Source organism: Platichthys flesus, chromosome 10 (assembly GCF_949316205.1).
Source record: "Platichthys flesus chromosome 10, fPlaFle2.1, whole genome shotgun sequence".
NCBI classification, from domain to species: Eukaryota; Metazoa; Chordata; class Actinopteri; order Pleuronectiformes; family Pleuronectidae; genus Platichthys; species Platichthys flesus.
The window spans coordinates 16,396,657-16,421,536 of NC_084954.1; the positions used below are offsets into that span (position 1 = coordinate 16,396,657).

At 40.7% G+C, this 24,880-nt stretch overlaps 2 protein-coding genes across 4 annotated transcripts in view; one reads left to right on the forward strand and one right to left on the reverse strand.

The window, feature by feature from the left end:
• Positions 1-4: 4 nt before the first annotated feature.
• LOC133961542 (putative E3 ubiquitin-protein ligase UBR7) lies at positions 5-4,996 on the reverse strand. 3 transcript variants are annotated; one of them, XR_009922026.1, is made up of 12 exons: positions 4,768-4,996; positions 4,333-4,466; positions 4,182-4,242; positions 3,984-4,079; positions 3,820-3,873; positions 3,294-3,399; positions 3,068-3,201; positions 1,851-2,045; positions 1,540-1,696; positions 1,336-1,397; positions 1,056-1,201; positions 5-640 (listed from the first exon to the last, which is right to left on the reverse strand). XR_009922026.1 is itself a non-coding variant. In XM_062396686.1 (12 exons), exons 1-11 carry the CDS (start codon positions 4,876-4,878, stop codon positions 1,118-1,120), a joined length of 1,194 nt encoding a protein of 397 aa, XP_062252670.1. In that variant the 5' UTR covers positions 4,879-4,996; the 3' UTR covers positions 5-647; positions 1,085-1,117. The 3 variants fall into 3 exon arrangements, 2 of the variants coding, with proteins under 2 accessions (XP_062252670.1, XP_062252669.1); XM_062396686.1 differs by having other exon boundaries at positions 5-647; positions 1,085-1,201; XM_062396685.1 differs by having other exon boundaries at positions 5-1,201.
• A 2,457-nt stretch (positions 4,997-7,453) lies between these two features.
• itpk1b (inositol-tetrakisphosphate 1-kinase b) overlaps positions 7,454-24,880 on the forward strand; it is a 29,227-nt gene continuing 11,800 nt past the window's right edge. Inside the window, exons 1-5 of the mRNA XM_062396978.1 lie at positions 7,454-7,678; positions 8,172-8,324; positions 11,730-11,754; positions 19,230-19,355; positions 23,928-24,045. Coding sequence (XP_062252962.1) covers positions 8,230-8,324; positions 11,730-11,754; positions 19,230-19,355; positions 23,928-24,045 — 364 coding nt within the window. The 5' untranslated portion in view covers positions 7,454-7,678; positions 8,172-8,229. The remainder of the gene's footprint in view (positions 7,679-8,171; positions 8,325-11,729; positions 11,755-19,229; positions 19,356-23,927; positions 24,046-24,880) is intronic.

Here is a 24,880-nt window from a genome sequence, read left to right on the forward strand (position 1 = left end):
AATTCACTTGATCTCATTTGGGTGATATGGGATTTCTTTATTATGAACATGAATTCACACACAGCAGCAACATCCCTTAACATCGTCCTGTCTTTATTGCATCAAATAACTAATTAAAACCAAACCTCTTGGTAAAATGAACATCAGTGTGAAAACTACTGAAAACTAAAAGTGCACTATCATGATTTTTCTTGGCATTTGAACCAAATTGCACACACTCAGTCTCCTAAACATCAGATTTCTTTGCAGATCGAGAACCATGAATTATTCTGAGAAATCAACAAAAATACATTTGAAAATAAAGTAAACTTTGAGGGATGCGGTATGGGTCTGGAACTGAGTCAGAACTCATACCACATCCCTTAAAGTTTCCTGAAAATCCCTCCAGCAATCTTTGCATAATCCTGCAAATAAACAAACTGGGAGGAAAACATATCCTTCTTGGCCGAGGTAATGACAGGAACCATCTTTGAGAACATTTCTTTTGACTTTTGGCCTTTGTCCCCTCCACTATCACGACGCAGGGTTTATGCCCTCTTCTCCACGGCGCTTTGGCTTCACATTCAGAGAGCTGTCATGTCGTCCATTTTCATGAACAGTCTCTGGTCTTAACTGGTCGCCACCAGAATAACCTCTTTACCTAAAACCTCAGGTGTAAACAAGTACAAGAATGTAACTCAGTTTAAATGCATGGACGTGTTCTCAAACATGCACATGGCAGCATCATGTGAACAACTCTCATAACCCACAAACATGCTTTTTTTTATTTGAGTGAAAAACAATGTCTTTCGTAAAGATGCACATTTCAAATATATAAATGTTTCAAGTAAAAGTTGCATCAGAAGCTTCAAAGTTAAGGCATCACAATCAATCAAAACAACTGGACTTGAAAATGTACAATCTTTACTTAGTAATGAGTTGAACCATTTTACAACAGGAACTGGAAATCAGTTCTCTTTGCACTATTTGTTCAAGCTTAAGGATAATGTGGTTTGCAGCTAAAAAGACCTTTATTCAAAGAAAGAAGGGTTGTTTTCCCCATGACACATTCTTACATTCTTTCACTCAAAAGCACCGAATGAACCTGGCATATGATGTCTGCTTTGTGGCCGCCCGGTTACTGGTATCCTGCGTCAGTTCTGCGTTTTTTTCTCGCACGCAGCTCATCAAAGAGCTGATGCACGGCTTCGACGGTGAGCGTCTGATGAAAACAGAGAAGGAGTCAGACGGGCATACAGAAAGGAACAGTGCCCATCAAATATGACCGCAAAGCCCATGGGCAATTAACCAAACAGTGTCCGGATAAAAATCTGCAATAAGACGTCCATGTCTCACCTTTCCATCAGCGACACACTGGTGTAAAAACGCAGTGATAGAAGTCGTCATCTCGTTTAAACCTGAGGGAAGAAGATGGGATAAATTTTACCACATTGAATCTCAGTCACTCACATCTGCCTTTTAAATTTAAAAGATAACCACCTAGTTGGCAATGTGACCTCACGTTTCCCCGCTGCCCCCGTCTGCCCACGCCATGCTCACCGTAAATGATCTCCAGCTGCTGCACACGGTCCATCGAGCTTGTTAGTGCCATTAGCGGGTGCTGGCCGAACGGCTCATCCAAACCTTTGTTCTCGTAGGCCAGAATGGTGTCGAACTGATCCATGAGGAACTGCACCTCGGCCGCCACGTAAGCCCTCTGCGCGCCGATGTGTGACCAAAAAAGCAGTCATTAAAAAAAGATGCTGATGTGCTTCGGAGATACTGTCACATTACATTAAGCAGAATCGACTTGGGAGAGCAAACACGGGCAAGTGGCTCTTTACAACCTGTGCGTATCATTTTTGACCCACCTTGCAGCTTGTGCAGGTGCAAAGCTCGGAGCGCCAGCTGTACGGCCAGAACACGGCTCCCTGTCTCAGCCTCTCCCGCCCCTGGTCCTGCAGCTTCTTCAGCCTGCATGTCTCCGATTTGGTCGTGGCCTTTCCCGGGCTGCCCGCCATCTGCTCGTGGGTCCGTTTGCCCGGGGAGCCCTGGTTCAGCGCTTCCTAAGATGCAAATAGCAGGAGATGACGGCGTGGGTTACTGTGTTACACTGCCAGGAGGGATAGAGGATAACACCTGGGCTTTGTGAAACATCGCTGCACACAGCACTGCAGACTCATCCAGGGGATGTCTTAAGGCGACTGACACGATGACATGATTGGGCGATGAAAATCACCAGTTTACAGTAAGCTGTCCTGTGAAGCCTGGCCAAAGCCGTCTGCAGAGCAGGAGAAGCAGTGCCTCATGGGTCATTTCTCATCTAATTACCCAGAGGAGGGGAACGCACAATATCAGGAACTAGAGCTTGTTCTCTGAGTCAGAGCTATAATCCCCTCATTGCTCTCCAGCCCCACCTAGTGGCAGGCTGGCATCAATTGTTTTTAAAAAATTGATCTATCTCACAATGTTAAAAAAACTGATAAAAATCTAACTTCGAGGAATATGTTCAGTAACTTTTGTGTAATCCTGCTGACAATCCTTCTTGACGGAGGTAATGATAACCGCAAACAAGAATCACGAGGATATGACAAAACCTCACAGAGCAGATCATTTGGTTCTCTCACAGTAACCACAAGTCGTAATATTTCTCTAATGAAACACAAACTTTTGAAACGCAAAACTTCACCACATGGTTAACACAATTGTAAAATGTCATGAAAAAACAAAATGGTTTGAGTTGTGCTTTAAAAAAAAAAGAAGATTGCTGGGGCCTAGACACTGATCACTACACTCCCCAGCATTAAATGCTGGGAGATTCAAAATGCTGGTGATGGGTTCAATATTTTCCTCACGAATCCCTTTGCTGAAACTCTTCATTTAATAGATGCTAAAAATAACAGTTGTTTAAAGCTGCAAATGTCAGTGATGACGTAAAATGTTCTTTCATAACAGTTCTAATCTCTTTTTACTTATTAGACATTTGCACTGTTTAATTTGTTATCTCATTAATGGGGGAAAGAAAATCATATTTTCTTTTGTGAAAGTAAAAAATATGTTTCCATTTTTCATTAGCTTAGTCTCTCACCTCCTGCTTTGGGTCCTCAACACTGGTTGTTGCTTCTTCCTCACTTTGCCTGGATTCCTCTTTGTCTCCTTGCTCCTCAACGTCGACCTCCACCTCCTCCTCCTCAGGATGACCGACGCTGATCACTGGTGGCACTGAAGGCAGAAGCAGGAGTGGAAAAACGACTTTCAGAAAATTACTGTCGAAAGTTGATACAGACAGGTTTGTTATTGGGAGGATGAGTTACCTGCAAAGTGAGCGGCGTACGTCCATAGAATAGGAGCCTTGTTCATGCACGCCTCACACACCATCTCCTGCAGCTCTTCAGGTTCCACTGCAGAGCAGCCCAGGTGCTGGAAGGGACCACATGAAGAGCAGATGACTTAAAGTGGAGTTCAAATGCAGATCAGAACAAAGGAGGTGCTCAGACACCCTTTCACTTTAATTAGAGCCTGAAGGATTCAGGTTTTTAGGGGCTGATTCTGCTGCCAATATTTGGAATTTTCTGATACCGATATATTGGCCAATATAGACATATTTAAAAGCAATGATTCCTTGGATGTTATTAAACCCTTATGACAAATAAACGTATTTGAGGCTTCATATTTCACAGTTTAACTACAAACTTGTATCATAAACAACTATAAATGAATAGAAACACATTCAATTACATATATAGAGCGTAAATAAAGAAAATTAGCACTTGTATGAAAGTTTTCCTGTTTTCATGTATTTCGGCTGATTTTGATCAAAACAAACAGACATGTGCTTACCCCGCTATGAAACCAGTCCTCACAGACAACACACTGAATCATCTCATCGTTGACCTGTTGAGTGATTTTAGGAAAACAATGTTTATAGTGAAAGATCAGAGACAAAAACAAACAGTAGATTGAATTATTATGTTATTTGCATGAGAAAAATCAAAGAGGAATACCTGATCGTCCGCGTCTGGGTACGGCCGATCACACGTGCAGTAGAAGCCACTAAAGTTGTGATTGTATTGATTTCTGACATTTTCCTCGTCCTTTGCCTGTGAATAGAGGAAGCGGAGGAACTTCAGCAACCATGAGGTGCAACGAAAGAACACAAGCTGGGTGATGACACCTCAGTTCGATAAAAGCAGCGGACTCACACTCATCAGCTGACACTGGAAATCGCCAAACTTGCTATTGCCGCAATCACAGCGAAAATTTCTACAAAAAGAAAAAAGATTTAAATTGACTTAACGCCCCACAGATCCGATGATTGAGCAAGCTGTGGTGTAAAACCTGTATCCTAAATACCTTTTGGTGTACAGCTCGAAGATGTCGTGTCCATCGTGGCACTTGTTGGCACAGGCCAGACATATCCCAGCAGGCTCTGCAGCACTGGGGGTGCAGGTGTTGCAGGCAAACACAGCCTGTCTTTTCACATAGCCCTGCAACAGTCAACACAGGAGGTGGAGATAAACACGTTATTTACAACATCATGTAATAAATAACTATTTATTTCATACTCTGAAAGAAGGAAATATAGACCATCATGGTAAATAGAAGGGCTGCAGTGGTATTTTGCAAGACAATGCCATTTTATCATAGTTTAATCGGTTTCCCATACATAATACAAACCAATATAGCAACAACAATACTATACTGTGGAACAACATTATATATTTAAATAATACTGCAGATAGATGCTGACTCTGGCTGCGGAGATGCGGTGCAGGAGGCTTTTCTTACCCGGGAATAGGAGCAGTTTTCTGGGTCGCTTCCTGCCAGAACACACAGAGCTGTCTCCAGGTCCTCCTCGCTGACGTCGTGGGGCTCGGACTCTCCTTTGTGTTCAGCCATTCTGGAATAAAAAAAAAAAACTAAAAGATGGTGAAGGAGAGACACACAAAGACACGAGCACGCGAATGAGTGTGAGCAGCAGCAGCACGGTGTTGACAAACGACTGTTCCGGGCGGGAGATTGGGGCCTAGACCACGTGGAGGAAGTGACGTAAGAGACGCACAGATCATAGGTACAGATCAACAATCAATAGATGATAATAAATTATTTTTGTTGTTCACTTGCGTGTAACGTTTAAGACTAATGTAGCATTGGATTGTTTTGCACGAGTTTAAAGATTGTTTATTCAGCGGTTTATTGATTCGGAAAAACAGGTTATACAACTGTCAAAATGTTTTATAAACTATTTAAGGAGGAATAATGTAGGATTTATATTTACTTTACTTTTTATAACTAAATTTACTCTTTTTTCGGTAATCGATTATCATTTTCTCCCTAATACTTTTTGCAATTTATGTACTTCAATTTCACTTTGCACCTGCCTCTATCTTAACTTTATTAAGTCAGCCGTTATAAAGAACAATTTACAGAAATGATTGATAGTTCTCAGGGTCTCACCAAAAATGTAACAATAAGGATTGGATCAAATGCTCATTCCCATGAGAAACTAAGCACAGGAAGAAGATGAACACATTATTGTGTGGGTGTGTCTGTGTCATTCTATGCTGCTTTTGATACACATTTCAGAGAAAAACCATTGAATTTTCTATAGTACTACGTATATTTGACAGCCTTACTTAAAATTTAATTTTACATTTTTGGATTTTAGTAACTGGATGATTTGACATGCTTTAACAACCTATGTTAGAGAATAACCCAATAGTTTCCAACCTTGGCTTTTGACGCTCTACAAGAATCACAGTGTTTTCAATTTTCAACGGGTGTGGCAAAATGGCTCAGAGTTGCCCCCCAAAACCCCCGGAACATGTTCACATTGACTTTTTAGAAAAATACTAGATTGTGAAAAAATAAAATATATAACTTTGATAAAACAATTTATTCACTGACAACTTATTAAACGTGAATTTTCCTTTAAAACTATGTCAAACCACATTATTATCAGCCAGTTGAAATATACACGACATTAATAGCCTGGCAATCTAATCTGTGTTGATATAATCGAAAATTACCTAAATATATAATAAGTTTGACTTCAGACTTGTTAATATCGAAGCTTAAAGATCAAAATGTAGGAGCCTGTCAGACTAACCTCACATACGTGTCCTGATGGTAGATGCAGCAGAGAAGGACTGGAAGCGGCAGGTCTGTCCTCCTCAAAGCCTCCAGCACTGTCTGTTCTTTTGTGTATTATTGTTTTGTTTCGTTTTTCAAAACCTCATTGTTATCTTTGGAATCGAAAGCAAGACAAATAATGACACTCCTAAATTAGTTCAAATACGTATGCTGAATGCCTATCGTAGAAGTAATGCCTGCCCTACTTATATTACCAAATGTGGATCTACATTTGTAGATTTTTATTTATTTACAATCACCCCTTCTACACATATTCATATAATGAAAATCCCAACAGCCTGTGTATTATTTTAGGGTATATGTTGTGTGCTATGTTTTCTGTAAACCTGAAAAATTAAATAATATAATATAAAAAGTAATTACTATATGTTACACTTCTTATCCAGGGGATGGCGCCCCTGTGCCATGTTTCTCTGGACGATTGCGGGCTTCTGCTCATTATACAAACAACAACGTGCCAACGTAAAAAATCAGATCATTGTGCAGACGACAGTTGGTTAATATTTAACACCTAAAAAAAATTCACAAACCAGTTTTCAGATCTATACTCCTGCTTCCTGACAGTATTGAACAGAACTCAATAAAAACATTTAACAACTAGTCAGAAGTCAATCTCTGCAGATTGACTTCTGACTAGTTGATGACTGTCAATTTATAAACTGAAATTTATAGTGGTGCTGTAAATTTTGATCAAATATAACAATATACATATCTATATATATATATATAGATATATATATTTAAGTTTATATGCATTTTTTTTGTTTTTTCACCAAGGCTCACTTTCTGGGTCTTGTGTTGTAACTGAATAGGCCTATGTTTGAGTTTTGGCATGTCGCTACAATGAATCAAGACATGAATCAGAGTTTTTATTTTTTCGTCTTCTCACTCCTTTTCGAATGTGTCGATTAAATCATGAAGCGTTTTACTCCCCCCCCCCCAATCACTGTTTATAAAAATAATACTTTTTTCTGTTTATTATTATTTAAATGATGATCGCGAAAAATTAACGATTGAAAAAAAGCTGTGTTTTTTTATTTTATAGAATTTATTAAAAATTCATTGACAAATTGATTGATTAGGGAGATTATACATATAACCAATCAATTTGTAAAAAGAGTTCTGTTTGTGTTACAAAGGAAAATGGGCTATTCGAATATGGGTGTGTTGCTCAAACGAAACCAGAAACCTGTTTCGACATCTCATGCACGAAATGATCAATCGATTAATGGGGTGGAATCGATGAGGAAGTCATGGCAGCAGCACGTGAAACCAAGACGCATGCTGTGATTGGATAGCGGGGGAGTGGTACTTTCCGAGCGTCCGTGAAGGCAGCAGCAGTCTCCGGGATCCTGGGTGTGAGCCGCCAGTGGAGCTCAGAGACGGAAAACACCAGGAACCTCTCAACCTGTCTGTCATCTGTCACCTGCCCGGAAAACTTCTCGTCCTCCCCCGCAGCACGGACCGACAATGGGCCACCACCGGAGCTAGTTTTGCTCAGAGGACACACGCAGAGGAGGGGGAACTGTGCTAAAATAACTACCAGGTTAGTTAGCCCCGCGCACGCAGCTTCTCTAGCTGCCAGCTGCAATTCCTTGTCATGTCAGTCGCTTCATCTTTTTCTTCGTGGTTGTTGCCAAGTCGCCCTCGCTGGCCGGTTAACTCGTCCGACATGTGGAGGTGAGGTGGACGCTGGGTGAGCTCCACGGCGAGCTAGCTTAACGTCTCCCAGTCGCATGCCCTCGGTTAGCTTGGCAGACTGTCACTCCCCAGCTAGCCAGCTAACGTTAGCGGCTGGGGTTAGCTTCAGGGAACGAGGGTCGGAGTGTGTGGTTCGTGGATGCTGGAGCTCACTCGCTGTACTATGGGGTGGGGGGGATGTATCGTGTTGAATATGAGGGAGGGGGTGGGGGTAATGTTGAGGGGACACACGGGGAGTTTGTTGGTTCGACTCGTCAACTTTGAGCGTGGTCGTCTCTCAACAGCCCCTGGTTGGCTGTGACGAACGTGAACGTAACAGTGTCCTGTGTTTGTTCCAGGTTGAGCCTCCAGCCGCTGCCGTCTCACTCCGGAGCAGGACCAGGGGGAACAGTGGAGATGCAGACCTTCCTGAAGGGCCGGAGAGTCGGCTACTGGCTCAGCGAGAAGAAGATGAAGAAGCTGAATTTCCAGGCCTTTGCTGATCTGTGCAGGTATGTGGCCAGAAGACCGATTACACTGCATACAGAGAAACAACAACAACAACAACACCACCCTGACATGCATCCACAGTGGGTCTACATCATTAATTAAATATTTATGCTACAGTGAATTAAGAGGTGTGCTGTCAGGCAATGACACAAAGGACAGTTGACCCCCTCCTCCCCTCCATAAGAGCGTTCTCTTACACACACACACACACACACACACACACACACACACACACACAGTATCAGTGAGTTAACTCTTTCACTCTCTGCCGGAGGAAGGAGACCTCCGAAGAAGTCGAGCCTCTGCAGCTTTTCTCTTTTACTGTAGTAGGTTTAGTTTGTTATGTCTCAAATCGGTGCTTGTTGAAACATGGCGCGAGGAGGGAATGTGTGTAGGCAGAGCTGCTGGTCTCAGTTAAAGGTACCTGTGGAAAAGGACTGGCAGCTAAAACAGATGGTCTTATTTACTTGAATTGTCCCGATGCATGACATTTAATGGCTGGTGTGTGTGTGTCAACATAAAGAGGAACAAATCTCCACATTAAAACCGCATGATTTTTTCTGTGACTATTTCAGTTCTATACTCATGGTAACTTGAAATCTGTGATATCACAGAGACCGATCGTCTTTCTCTCTGGAATTGAGACGTTTTATTTAGCTACAACAAGATATATTGTATTTGTCCACATGCAGAGCCATAGCATGAATTTAATTAAGGGTGTGTTTAAACTCTTATCAGAAGACGAAGATTGTCTGCACACCAGTTGGATGTGAATATAATATCTGCATGTTTCTACTCTAACATGGATTTGTTCTGATTCCCCCGGCCTTAATGGTTCTGGCTTAATGGGTGTTGTATTTATTTGTCTTGCTGTAGCTTGTCCATCTTCAGCTGAGCAAAATATTACAAAGTATGGCATGGATTTTCTTCAGCACCTGTCATTGCAACACTGCCTTTCTACCTGTGCTGTATGAGGACTTCAGTTGTCCTGAAAACACATATGTCAGCAGCAATGTGCATGCAGCAAGAGTTTGGAGTCTTTTGATTTAGCAACCTATGAAAAATGTTCACCTTTTATAGGAGAAGTGTTGCTCCACAAAGTGACCTGATGGAGGGCAGATTGCAACACTGTAATCCACAAAACATTTTTAATCGCCTCATAAACCTTAAAGGAACACCCACCCACTGCATGAAGGGTGTGTCCTGAGTGTTAAAAGGTCATGTTTGTGACGATCAGGAAGTTCAGGTCCTTTTTACAAGAACAACAACAAATACAAGCACTTTTAAATGGAAAATAGCTCTTGAATGGCTTCTGTGGCCCAGTCACTCAATTCACAACTTGTTTTCTGCTTCTAGTTCTTTTTGACATATTTCGGACACATTTCCTTCATCATATAGAAGCATCATATTTTTTTTTTCTCCCTGCGGTTATAAAGCGGGTCCCTCTCTCACAGACTCAAGTGACATCTCTCACCGGCTACAGTTTAGAAGTAGATTTTTTTTAAATGACTTATCATCACATAATGATCAATACCTTACTTCTATGAGGTAAACCTAATGTGTATGTAATGTTAATTAACAGTGACTCGTCAGGTTTTCTATCCCCCTTATCATGTTGCATGCAGCTGACATGGCAAGTGCTCCAGTGTTGAGTGTACCCTGTCTCGTGCAGCTGGACTGTAAGGGGTTCCTGCTGCTCAGGGCCACTAGGGTTCATGTTTGTGTCCCTTACCCTCGCACAGCAATTTAGAGGCTTCCTACTTACTCATAAATACCTGATTAAGAAAAATGCTGTGCCCTTGAAATTGGACAGCCCTGGCTTCATTGAATGATATGAAAATATTGTCACTTCATCCTGTCAAGGCAAGGCCACTGGGGCAACAACACTGATGAGATTTCCTTGTATGCTTGTGGCTTGTCTTTCACCCTAACGATAACATTATTTAAAACCTATGGAGAGTAGCACTCTAAAATGTATGTGTTCTAATGAACTGATTGCATCAATTTGTACATGAAAGATAGCATCAAATCAACAGGTAAATCAGTTTTCCTGTTTGACCGGCTTCAGCTGATTCACTCAAAGTTTTCTCAAAGCATAGCCATTTTAATTAAGTATTTAATTATAATCGATTATCAGCCGTTCCTGAAGTCTGTTAGGGTGGAATTAAAAGTTACATGTTTTAGTTTTTTGTTACACCTCAATGCTCTTGTGTGTTGAGCTTATTCAGAAAGTTTTGACCCTTGCCTCCCTTGTTCATCTGCTCTCTGCATCCCTTTCTTTCTACTCGCTGTGTAGCAGCAATGCACGATAGCAGGCGATCTCCATGTCTGAGAAGGGACGAAACTAAAGGTCCCCATTGACACCACATGAAACACTCCAGCTGCGGTATTAAATATCCACATTGTTGTTAAGCAGTGAATTGCTGCACTGCTGTTGCCATGGAGCTGTAACCTTAAAAACAACTACCCCGGACAGGCTGAGTTGGTGGTAGTGCTGCTGGATTGCACTCAAATTCCCCCCGACTAGGACTAAGTTGTTTTGTCCATTCAAGTATTACTTTTTTTTTTGCTGGAGCTAGCTTCACCAGAAATATGCAAATGCCTCTCCTCCACTCTCTGCTTGGGCGCCTGTTTTTCTCTTGGTGGAGACTAATAAAATCCAGCAGGTTTAAACATCATCTGTGCCTTTTAGACCAATTTCTAGAAACATGTGGTTCTTCGTGTTGACAGTGGAGTGGTGTACTATGTTCAGACAGTCGCCTCTACCAACAACTCTGCTCTGGTAGGGGTCTGATGGTTGCCAAGCAACCACTTTTATTTCTGTTCAGTGTAAAGTACATTATTCTCCAGCTTGAGAGAGGGATTTGATATTTCAGCTGAAATAATACTGCTGTGCTGTCTTGCTATTACACAAATTTACTAGATATTTATTTTTGATGTCCAGGTGCAGATGACATCATGTGTCAGTTGCTCTTGTCTCTAATACAGAAGTCACTAAACCAGAATCCTGGAAAGTCATTCACAGTACTTCTGAAAGTTTACGATTGTGAATCAGATTCAATACCACAGCAAAAATAACAACAGTCTGCAACACACACACACAAGTCTCCATTTAATTTGTGTCCAAGTAGTACTTAAAATTGACTAACAGGGCTATGAAAATCTGAATCTAAAAAGTCAGTGTTGTATTTTGACAGACGTTAGTGCACTAATGCTGTGAGCTCCAAGCTCTTGTTATCAAGGTATCACAACAGTTGCTGCCTGTCGCCATTACCAGCGACAAGTACCGAAATCACTGGTGAATCACTTTAGGATTCTCTCAGTGCCGGGCAATGTATGTTAAAAATCATTACTTTCAGTTTATTTTTGATCACATTAATGATTATTGCTTTTATCTTCTTTTGCAGGAAAAGAGGGATAGAAGTTGTTCAGGTAAGTTGCCGAATTTCATTGGTCTGATTGAGGATTTTTTTTGTTTTAACAGAAGTCAGCATTTTTTATTTTTGTTGGTTGTTTTTCAATTAGGTATCTTGTGGTTGAGTTCAAAATACACAATTTTACTACATGTATATTTATTTGATTTGTACTATAAACCCACCTTTGTACCTGACGTAGTTGATTCAAAGTCTTGATATTTTCAGTCTGCAAGCACCCACAGTCACAGTTCACCAGTCCAGGCCATGTTCATTCTTAAGCTGTGATGCAACAACTGCTCACCCCAACACAATATTTCAACACGTCCCTTAAGCTCTGTTAACTGGTGTGTCTGTGCATGTGTATATATATATAATTATATATATATATAAATATTGAAAGACATGACAACCTTCCAAAAGTGAGACCAAAGCTTCTCAATTGCCACCTTGTGGCTGGTTGTACTTTAGGTTTTTCCCAAATATGGTTTCAGAATTATGTTGCATTGCCTTTTGTTTTTTCGGTTAGTTGGGTTTTACTTAGTTATTTGATGCAAAATGGGGGACTCCAAATAAACAAGATGGCCGCGTTTGTTTCCGGGATGTTTTGGCTTCATCACCTGAGTTGTACTATGCGGCACCAGTCATGTATGCACAGTCATATCTTTTAGAATAGATCATAAATGCAAGCAGCTATATATTTACCATAATTACAGTCACTTTAAGGCGTCAGGTGACTCAGGCAAAAGAATGTTCTGTCTCTCGTAATGAGTTAGCTCAACTAAAGGATTCATGAGTCATGCTCAGGTGAATGAAGGCCGCAGGAAAGTGCAGCCCGCTGTCTTTAATGGATATTTCCCAGTTTACTACACTCCAACTAAACACAGCACATACAGCAGCAAAGTAACAGTTGTTGCTATGTCATGGAAGCTCAGTGCTGAATAGTACTTGTCAGTTAAAGTGGTTTCTGCCATTGAGGAGGAAATTACCCTGTCGTGCCCTGTTTTTTAACGCTGTCTCTCGTCTTCATGGGAGGTTCTTTCCCCCTCACTTTGAGGTTATTATTTTCCTCTCACTGTGCTATCAGTACACCCAGAAAGAGCCTTGTCGTGGGAATAGTCCCAAAGTAAGCAGGGCTTTGTTTCCCACTCTACTTTCAGCCCCTCCTGGGAGAGAGCAGATCCTCACAGACCCTAAGCAAATGGTACCCAGGGACTAGAGCAGCCCGCCGACCTTACCAGTTTCTCTCTTTCCTTGACTACCTGTTGTCCAATGAGTGCTTTTTTATAATTCCTCCTATAATTCAGCATAAATTCTCTTTATTTTTAGCCGGCCTGTCACTGCCAATTGAGAAAGCTCAGATTACTCAGACACCAAGAGGTGTTTTCAGTTCACACTGGTATTGTGGTGGCCTGTGTTGCACCCAATGCCAGTCAGTGCCTGTACTGTCACGACCGTATCACAAGCAAACATAATGGCAGCCTTTGTAATGCTTTGGCCTTGTAATACAAGTATTTGTACTGTCTTCTCCTATTACACTTGTGAGCTGCAGCACTTTCTCATAAACTCTTATTTTTTGTGACAACAATTTCTAATGGCAGATAACATATTTAAAACCTTATTCTATTTCCTGTGTGTTGTTTTTATTTCACTCTTGCGAAGGCCTAAGACTAAGTTCCACAGAAAGAAAATTTAGCTCATGGTATTAACCCTATAACTGAAGCATCCAAATTAAAAGTTTGTTTCTTTGCAGACAAAGCATTCAGCTTGTTTTGTCTGTTTTTTTAGTTTTGGAGGTAGGGGAGTATTGGTGTGACATTGATATCAAGTGTATTTAACCTTCTCTAGGAAGCTTTAGTAGAATAAAGCTTCAGATTTATCTCTTGCAGCCAATTTAATCACATAACCTTGTCCCTGTGGTCTGACAGACTAGCTGATCCTGGTGATAACATAACTCAACCTTGGATACCAAAGGATGAATTAAGCGTAACTCTTTTCCGGGCAGAATAAACTATTACTCACGACAAAACAAATGATAAGCTAATGTTCTTATTCATTGTGTCGTAAACACAGATTAGCTGGAGTAACAGCAGTGTACTAAAGTTGGAACAAGGTTCATTCGTTGATCCACAGAAAACTGAAGAACAACTGTTTTGTTAGTTGATCATCATTTTATAATTAAAGATGCTCGATTTTCTGTGGTTTTTACTTCTAAAATAAGAACATTTGCCACTTATGAAATAGTAAACTCACTATGGGTTTATCAGACAACAGCCTGGAGACGTTTCTCTCTTTCTGAAATCAGAAGTTTTCACTTGTTTTAGACATGTTATTGATACAGGCAATGAAGCATAAAGGTAATTCTCGTTGATGTGATTGTATTTGCCACGTGAGGGTGTATCCTCCAGATGGTTGGCAGTGGTTATGATCTCATTCTGTGTGAACAGATCTTTGCTAAATCTGGCAGCCCCAGGGAGCTAATTTTATATTCCCTTTTCTAGTGTGGGAAAACAATCTATATTTATTTTCATCAGGACTGACAGAAGTGGAAAAGAAAAGACGGTTCTTCAGTTTGACTTTTTATTATCTCACATTTCAGTCTTTATTATTACATTTTTTGAAGTAGTTCATTATCACCCTCACCTTCTATCTACTTTTCCCAAAAATGTTGTGCCATTTCATTACTACTGACCCCTTTGCCCAGTGTTCATGAAAGCCATTCACCTGATTCTCTGTGTATTAACCTGTCTGTATCATAGAGCTAGATAAGATTGACTCACCAGGCCCGGCCTTGAGGAAGCCCATAATCGCTCTGAGAGAGAGAGAAACCATCACAGAAAATGGTCGTTGTTTGAGTGGGCTGTCAATGGAAAGTTATTGAGTTACAATTTCTATGATATGATAAGTCCTCAGGAATTTAAAGTTAATTTCTTCCATGTTCCTGTATTCCACCCACATATTGAATTTGTGGAAGATGACAAACAAGAGGTTTTCTTTAGAGGGGATTTATCGATCCTGCGGTGCACCAGGATTCGCTGATGGCAGTTATTTGGAAATAGCATCAAGTCAGATAAGTTAAGACAGAACAAATGATTAGAAATGCAATCACAATGGTTTGCCAAGATATTTGTTAACCAAAGTCTCAAAACCCTTGTGTGGGAGTGTTTTTGAGCAGTCATGATGATGGATGAGATATATACAGTTTGACACAGTCAACCTCACAGTGACTCCTTTACCTCCTTAACAATCCTCAACCCTTGAGTCTATTGAAGGTTCTCCAGTAGGCCAAAAAACATCCATTTTGGTTAACATGATATTATTCCAATAAGTGTATTAGTAATAATAAAGACATAAGCCTTCATTGAACAACATATTCAGCTGCAGAAACGTTTTATTACTTTGAGGACTCTTGAGATGCTGAGGACAAGGTTATGGACCCTCCTCTTGGTTTTGGGCTCTAGTTTCCCGTTCGTGTTGATCCACTCATGTGTAGTCTCATAATTCATGTGTAGTGTGGCTCCCAGCCACAGTTTGTCTCAGAGACAAACTACACATGAATTATGTTTCTCTTACATCAGTGTGTCAAGTGCCACACAGCACACAAACTAAATCATTCATAACATGTCTGTCTGCACTTGACACACACACACACAGTCTCGCTCTGATAACAAAGCAAAAGCCAGGTGTGGTTTGAGCTCAGGGCAGCTACGATGACCCATCTGAAAACATCTTAAACTAAGAAAGATAACTGGTGCAAACAGCGAAACAATGTTGAAAATTGAAGTACACTATGAGCTTGATCCTCACCATTCCCGTTCTTACATTTCCCAGGGGAATAGCTACATCAAAGCTGAAAATATATTTGCCCTGACCTGCCCTGTCCCTCCAGGATCCAGCATGTTTTCTGTGTTATCCATCACTGCCACGACCCACTGCTCGCTCTCAGTCCCAAAGGGACTCGCAAAGACGTTAGCTGACATTTCTGCTTTTAGCATTTAGCAGAACATCAGTGACTTGACTGCTGGGTTTTTGGATGAGCTCTGACGCAGGGTCACTGTGTGTATGCATGGAAAGAGGAGAGCTACATCGTCTGCGATGTGTCTTTGCCAGTGGGTGTTGACCCCCACAATTTAGAGTCCTCTTTTTTGTTGCGGGGCCAGGCTGTGGATGGGCCCTCTGTGTTGTGTAAGCAAGAGATTAAAAGCCCTGCCTCAGTGGAGTACAGAAAAATGCCGGCACTGACACTGCTGGCTAGACAGAAAACAAGAGTGAGCGCTGTGGTTTTTTAGCAACTTGCTGCATCTCATGCCACTGCGGAGGCTCTGTCGCCACTGCGTTTCACAGCAGCTAGTGTTGTTAGACCCAGTATTAGTTTATCCACAGGTGACAACACATTTTATGAGTGTTGACTTACATGCACAGAGCTATTAAGGTAATAGCAGCATGTATGTTTACTGCCATATGCTCACGGCTCTGTGTCTGTGTCTCTGGATAACATAATTCCTGATAAACCAGCTGGACTGCTGAGATGCCCCGTCACCACTGCCTGTTTTTTTTCTATTTACCGGGTTACCTCACTTGAGCTTATGCAATCCTACTGTTTGATTTTATTAAATGTTGTCACTTGTATCGTTTTGGTGGTCCTGAAATCTGAAGCAAGGTATTCCAACTGGTTGTTGATTTTTATCCACAATACTTTTGGTAAAAAGGCTATATCAGCTTGTCTTCTACAACAGCTTTTGCTGCTAGTTAAGTTCTGCATGCTTTTTTAGGGGGGAAAAATCTTATCTTTGGCTAAATGATAAAGAGACCATTACCATAAGATGATAGAAATCTGAGACCATCTATGCCTCTATGGTGTGTTCGGGCCTGTTTAAGCTAAGTTGGGTGTCACTGATTCCTGTGATTTAATAAGATAACAAATTATTGTAATCTAATTATCCCTAGGGCTCTGTAATTTAGCAAAAAATGTTCTACCGCTTAATATATCATATCGGTCAAATAATTTAAGTTTAAAGTTAAAAGCCAGATTTGTGCTCCTGACTGAAAGTTGAAGAAATTGGAAAAAAAAAATTGTTAACACACAATGACAAACACAAAGAAAGAATTCACAAATCTGAAGCGGTACATTCAAAATAATTATACAAGTTATATCTCTCACTGTGCTTCAACATAATTGACATATGGGACTTTTATTGACCTTATTATACCACAATATGTTGAAATACAGAGTTACAAACATGGATTTCAGCAGTATTTCCCACCCCTAGCAATGGATTTGAAGATGCCTCATTTCTAACAAACCTTCTACAGTCACGGAACAAGTTTGGCCTGATTGGCATTGATACATTTTTGCAGCTCTTGTTGGCATGTTTCTTTTGAGCTGTAGGGCCTGCTTCGACAAGCATGAGAAATGGAGCGAGGTGGAGAATGAGATCCAACAGTGTTTAAATGGACGGGTGACAAAATGTCGCGTTGATGTAGCATAATGAGCCCTTAGGAGAGTGCAGCTTGACTCAAACACCTCATTCCGCATGAAGTGTTGTACCGGTTGTGACTGCTCAACATAGAAAAGCTCATATGACATGTCAGAATGAGATGAGAACCTGTACTGTAAATCAGTGACTGGCGTAACTGCACCTGAATTGTTCTGTCCTCTGTCGTAACCAGTGCAAAGAAGACGACATGTAAGTCAATTGACGATTAGCAGATTTACCACTCTGTGCAACTGACTTTTCAGTGCAGGGCCAATTGTGTGTACTTAGCCATCTATCTGCCACACATCTCAGAATCATTAACCAGAATGTAATGGCCCTGACTATGACCAACCCTAAACCAACAGAAACTGTAAAGCTTTACAGTTCTTGCATCGATCCACACCCGTATGACTAAAGTGTATTCGCTATTGTTTTACGTAGTGTCTGGACATCACCAACACAGTGGGCTCCTGCTTGGCTCTGGCTTATTTGCACAGGTGTTAATGAATTATCTGTTGTCTGTAATAATCCCTGTCTGCTGAGTAGCTAATGAGTAAGCGACGCCTGCATTAAATAACAGCCCTACAACCACTTCTCAGTACAATGTAGATTGTGCTGGTTTCATTTAGACTGTCTCTTTGAGTCAGTCCATTGTTTTAATTTGACACATTCTAGGGGTCATAGTGTAATTTATTTTTATAAGTCTTTGTATTAGTATATTAAATACTAGCCAGAGATTTGCACTTTGTCTCAAACTATACTTATGTCCCTTTTCTGAGATGGCTATTCCTAACTATACTTATAGCTGTAATATCTACAGTTACTACTTGTAGTGTATAATATAGTATTCTGCCTCTTTTGTATTGTCTTCATCTTCCTCTGGTAATGTTCCTACTTTTGTGGGTTTTTGTATGGGTACACAAGTGCTGATGACCCACATAAATCTTATCCCCCTCAGAGGCTGAGTAGGCTCTGTGAGACTGAAGTCTGGCCAGACTGAGCTGGTATGTAATATGTAGCAAAATGGAAGACACCAGGAATTAATCCTGAAGATGTGATTCAAAACAAATGCAACGCAAACTCTGGCTGCACCTTAGTTACAGCTATAGATGAAAGAGGAAGAAGATGATGTGGAATCTGTCCAGAGTTTTTGTAACCAAAAAAACAGAAAAGAAAACGTTTGTTTGTGAGCTAGAGCAGAACTATGAAAAGGGTTAGAGAGATTCCTCTTTCTGTTGACACATTGGAGCATAAATAAGTAGGACAATGGCAGATTAATAACTTCCCAAAATTACTCAAATAATTGGCTAGTAATTTATGTGGGGACAGAATGAAACATACTTGAAATGTTAAAGTCGGCTGTTGACTGTGTGTGCTATAGATTCCTTTGTCACCGCTGCATTACAAACTGGTTGTTTCGGGTCACAGAGAAGCTATAAATCAGAACAAATATCATTTTGGGTTAGGGTTATTTTGTCGGAACCTGTAAACTTTAGTGTAAATTTCCCTTTTTAACTTTGCAATATGCAAATGATTAAGTGGTGTGAATAAGTAGTAGGTAAAACAGAAACATTCAACAAAGGTCACATGTAAAAATGGAAAGTACCTTAACCAACTGCAGACAACTGTGCCTTTAGGGGAAGTTATGAATACAAGGTCTGTCTTGAGCCCTGAGCTGTGGGGATTGAATTTATTTCTTGTTTTACTGTCTTCCTCATCCTGTTATGGACAAAAGAGACAGTTGAAATACTGACAGTGTTGTTAACAAAATGTCAGTGACCAAGAATCAGATTTATATTGAGTCGTTATCGAGGCTCTAGGTCACAAAAAGCAGTAATTTGCAGTCAGAAACCACTCTGTTTCAAATCCTCATTTCCTAGCAGTTTGGTCAAAAAGCTTTTCATGGATGATTGCGAAGGTATTCAATTTTCTAAATGTGGTAAATCAATACTGGAGTGTATGATGGCCCTGTTTGCAGCATAACCCTTGACCGATGATTGTTCTCTTCTCTCCTTAGCTGGATCTCAGCCAGCCTCTGGAGGAGCAGGGTCCGCTGGATGTCATCATCCACAAACTGACGGACCTTATCCTGGAGGCTGATCAGAATGATTCACAGGCTGTGCTGCTCGTTCAAAGAGTACAGGTATGCAGCTCCGTCTGCCAATGCATCTCCTTAGTATTCAAAACTAGATTAAATCTTAACCGTCTGGTGCCAGTGAAAGTTGTCGGTACCTCACCTTGAAAAGTCTGGAATCTGTGCTAACAATTTTGGAAGTATATGAAAAATAGGTTTGTTTAACTTTATTGCCCATTTCCAGCCTTCAACAAAATGGATCTAATTTTGTAAGTAACAAATCATTTCAAATTAGACCCAGTTGTATCTTTCACAATCCACTACAGTGCATTACTCATTGATCATATGGCCCTGTCACTGTCAGCACACATGATGGACATTGAGTAAGATCTTGAGATGTGGTTTTGTAAATGTAAATAGAACCATTGAAGCTCTGGATGGTATTGTTTATGGTACAGTGGTGCCACTGCTATAGGCAATTATGATTTGTCATTCATGTTTACTGTAATAAATGTCCCAGTTCAAGGAATCCGAAAGACAGGCCTAAGTTCCAGGACTCTGTTACAGGAACATTAAATTCATTAGCATCAATATTTGAGCGTATGAACGCCGTCACTAAACGTTCTTAAATTGTTTCGCCTCATTCTTCATAAAGTGAGAAACCTCTCACATGCCCAGCAGGTCACAGCTTAAATTGTGGTTCAGTGAGAACACTTCATAAAAGCTGTGGTTTTATGTGCGTCTGTGTGTTGATTATTATGGCAGTGCTATGAATGATGCCAAAGTAATTTTATCTCACCAGCTCTCTCTGTTTTAGTGTCTCTTATCCCCTATCTCTCTCTCTCTCTCTCTCTCTCTCTCTCTCTCTCTCTCTCTCTCTCTCTCTCTCTCTCTCTCTCTCTCTCTCTCCTTCGCGCTCTGTATGACTCAGTGGAGCTGTAATCATGATCAGCGTCACGCAATCCTGTCAACATGTTCCTGACTGCTCAATTAGGAAGGACAAACAGGATGTCCGTGTGGGGCAATCGCTTCAAAAACACAACCTGGTCGATATTAACACATGGCTGCATTTGCACACTTTTCTGGTAGACCAGGCCATTTTTAAACAAGTGCACATGCTATTTTTTATTAGTAAAAGCACTGTGAAACGAAAACCCAATGATTGTCAGTATAATTGTGGAGGTTCTTCCAAATGTTTTTCTTTAAAATAGTTGGTATAAAAACACCTGCACACATTTGCAGTTCCATGTTTTTCCAATACGAGTGAGATGTGCAGGGATGTTATTGGTTCAGCTAAGGAGAATCATAATATCTGATCTGTCTTTTGTCATGTTATAACTAATGATTAGCCTGATCATTTCCAGCAACTGGAAGGTTTGCTCTTTCACACATCACAGGTGAACTTTGACTGCCACACCCACAAGCCTCACCTTAAACAAGCACACACACAGGAGACCACTTAATCTCTATCACTGTAACACAGCACATTTTACAATTTTACACACATTTCACTTTAAATTTTGTTCTGTTAGCTACTGTAAAGACTGCAAATTCTCATTTAGAAAATTCTTGGTAATTTAACACACACATACATAGCAAGGGACACTAAACAAATCGTATGATGGACACAACCTAAAACTTGTATAGTTTGAAATATAAATTAAGATCATATGGTTGGAATGCCTTCCTAATACACTACTATGAAGCCAGAAAATGACATCATATACTGAAGTGATGCATCAGCTTTTTTAACCAATATGATTAAAAAAAACTAAAACAATCTACCGATTATTTAAATTAACTTAAAACAAAATTGCGGTTTGTACACTACACAATGTTTCTAGTCCCTTTGATGCCTTTTCATTCTAAATTAGTCTTTTAAAATACAATTTAATACGAGAGTGACATACCCAATCATTGATATGGGCATTAATCATCCTTCTGTCCAAGATTATTAATAGAGCTTGTGTTCTTTATCTCTAAGTTCACTGCTCAAGTTTTTCTTTAAACGAATCAGATTCACAGTGATTACACAGTTGCACACACCTTCTTTCCCACTCCCGACCTCCAGCTCTTTTTTTACAAGATCTCCAGTCACAGCCCTGATAATAACCAAAGCTCTCCTCCCAGTCAGCTTGTATACACAACATTTGTAAAGGACGGCAGTCTGTAAAGCAATAACTCCAAGTGCCTGAACCCCCTCAGCTGCCTTTGCTCAGGTTTGACAAGGTTGTCATTCTTTTAGCCAATAACAAAATCCGGTGGTCGTAGGTTGAATACATTTCTGATTTAAAACCTCTGTTTTGTTGCTCAGTCCTGGCTATTTACCTGAACACAGCTGTCATCTGTGATTACATTTCTGTGGGAAATATTAGCATTAGCCCCTTTCTAATATCACATTTCTGTGATCCTAAATATCCATTTGTGTGGTGGAGGGAATATGCCTTCCTCTCTAAAATGGCTCTATATTTAAAACAAAATGTCAGGCTGGGATGCGTTCTGGTGATTCAGTAACCCGAGGTGTTCAAGCCATGTGCACAGCAGACCTCGGACAAGTGTAATTTATAGATTATGATCGTGGGTTTAAAAGAGTAGCAGTAATGTGTAAAATTTTAAATAACTGAATAATGTTATGACCCTAATATCTTTGTTACCTGCAAATTGTCTGATTTAATTAGTTTATTTGAGCCTTTCACAGACATACTTGTATCTGTGTTTACGATTTCCGATATTCACCAATATATTTTATAATAAACAACACTACATAAAAGTTGAGCTATTAATGAAGGTCCTTGACTTTTTATTTATAGTTATTTATAATAAAGTTTATGGTTAAACTGTAAAAATTTCCCTTGTAACGGTTTGATAACTACATCATTGGAGTCATTTACAATTGTTTTTTTTTTTTAATATAAATATGGGCAGGCATGTTGTCATTATATTTGCCTTGCTGCCAAATGAGTGAATATTTGTAACACACATAAACCAGATGTCGTGGGCTTATCTGTGATCGACATCTTAGGAGATTTAAACTGATGTGGTGAATCGCATCCGTAGGGTTGAGGTTAGTGTAAGTGCTAAAAAGTATTTTCTGCCTCGGATTTGATGCCTGTGGCCTCACAGACATGACTTTCAAACAGTGGCCCACATTAGATCCTCCACTGTCTATTTTCTCTTAGAAACCTCTTTTCCCTATGGAAACAGATCTGCCCTGAAAAATGAGCAGCCAATGTGCAGCCGTTACACCCACACCAACATACGCCTGGCTGTCTTAACACCAGCTCTCCTCGTGTGGGTCTTTACTGCACTGAGATACAGAAAACAGCTGGTGAACGTTCTTATCAACAGTGTATGCCTCTCAACTCCTGGAAGATTAGTTTGGATTTTTTTTTTTTGGCGACAGAATGTTTGACTTGTGTAACTGCTCAACCAGCTTTGATCAGCGTTGTCCATTAGATCCAATGCAAATCCTGAAGATGGATCCTGCATGTGGAGGCTCAGGCATTTGTTTACATGTTGTGTGTGAATTAGTATCACTATGTGCGTAACAAGTGTCAGTTCACAAATGGGCATTTTTTTTCCCACTGTGTGTTCGTGACATTGTTGCGTGTTTTTCATTTCATGCAACCCAGTGTGACAGGGGAGCTGTAGTGTTTTACAGAGCTGTGATGTGAGCAGGCAGGCTGTTTGTGTAATGCCAGCCAGCTCCACCTGACAGCGTCTGTGAGTCAGTAAAAATGTCTCGGAAGGAGCGGTTGGCAGAGAAATCCACGGAGCAGAGATGCAGAGTGGCTGAGAGGAGGTCGTCCAGGGACAGAGCGAGCACAGAGGAGAGAAGAGGAGTTATGTAAAATAGGAAACCTCAGGCTGACCCAACAGCCGGGCATGCAGGGATGTAGTGATGTAACCTACACAGATCCGCTGGCAAACATCTCATGCTCGCTAGCTCTCTCTCACACATTAAGACACACACACACACACACACACTTGTATCTCTATCTTTGTGAGGACACTCGTTGATATAGTGCGTTCCTTCTGCCCTGACATAAACCTTGAGTCAGGTCTATAACTTAAACGGCGCCTTTTCAGTACACGAACACACACAAACATACAGAGTGAGGTACATTGACCCTCACCTCAGTGTTTGTATGTGTAAATTGCTCACTTCAGTTTAATTGTTTAACATTCCTAATCTATCCGTATATGGTTGTGTGTGTCACAGTATTTGGTTTCACATGGTGTGCAGCCTCAATCTCTGGTTTATCTTATCACACTATAGGAATATACTTTAGTGTGTCCAGGGGTGCAACAAATGTTTCTATTACTGATTACTCTCAGTTTTATTATTGATTGAGCCGATTGATAAACTATGATTTATGCTTGACCCTTGATCGTTGACAATTAATTAATTTTATACATTTAAAGATTAATTGAAGTTTCATCATTGTAGTGCTGCAGTAGAGTTTTAATCATTGATCAACAATGGTCCGTTTGAGTATTTGTAGCTACTTGTATTTTAAGGGTGGCGAATGTATCATAACAGAACAAGGCACAGACATCATTTTGTGCCATTTATTAAAAATGTTATATCTGATCATAAAAACTGTTCCTAAAGGTGTCCATGAAATGTTTGTGTTTCAGGAATATATTGATTCCCACCCTGAGACCATCATTCTGGACCCCCTACCAGCAATCCGAACTCTGCTGGACCGCTGCAAGTCCTACCAGCTGATTCACAGGCTAGAGAGCTGTATGCAAGGTGAGACATTCAAAATATGTGGTTCGGTCAGACAATGACATGATATATATATATATATATATATAAATAAACTCTAGACCAAATCAATCACCGAACACTGACCAATGACAAGTACTGAGCGAATTAAGAGTAGTACACCCCCCCAACCCCCCTCCCTCCTTCACGAGATACAAGCACCCAGATTTTTAGCTATCCATTACCTCTGTAGAAATATGGCTACTGGAGACAAAGATACAATCTTGCAACCATTTAGTTTTGAACCAGAGTCATGTGGGCAGAAGCCTGGCCTGGCCCAGTTCCCCAGCGCAGCCTCGCAGTGGGAGCTTGAACTGGCGCAGCATCCTTCCACACTGAGTCAACGTTTAGAGGTGTCCCAGGGGCCCTTATTTATGCGGCCACAATGTCTTAGCCCGGCTAGCGTTAGCTTGTGAGCTAACGCTAGCCGGGGAGCCCCTGTGAAGCCAGGTTCGCGAGCTAACCGGGCCGGTGGAGCCCGGCTACCATTAGCTCGCGAGCTCCAAGGCCATGTAGCGAGACTCACTACATGGGCATGTTGTGACTATGATGTTTATTTCGGTCGTAAACCCATTCGATGCACTCTAACATATCGTTACTGACATAGAGGAACCACAACAAATTGCGGGAGTTGTCTTTTTCCAGAGTTTTTGGGACGGCAGATATGCCAGATACCCAAATTAACGTGTAGAAGCACCACAAAAGTCGAATTTTCATAATATGTCCCCTTTAATGTGTCTAATGCTATTAAGAGTAGTTGTGGTAGTTGGAGGATCTCTGTCTTTCCTCTTCACTTCCAGACAGAACACATGGTTAAAAT

Excerpts from the sequence above, each read along its gene's own strand:
- LOC133961542 (XM_062396686.1), bottom strand. The coding sequence starts at position 4,878 with ATGGCTGAACACAAAGGAGAGTCCGAGCCCCACGACGTCAGCGAGGAG. Across the intron at positions 4,243-4,332 it reads TTCGAGCTGTACACCAAAAG|AAATTTTCGCTGTGATTGCG; the intron begins GTATTTAGGATA and ends TTCTTTTTGTAG. Across the intron at positions 1,697-1,850 it reads GCACCTGCACAAGCTGCAAG|AGGGCTTACGTGGCGGCCGA; the intron begins GTGGGTCAAAAA and ends ATCGGCGCGCAG.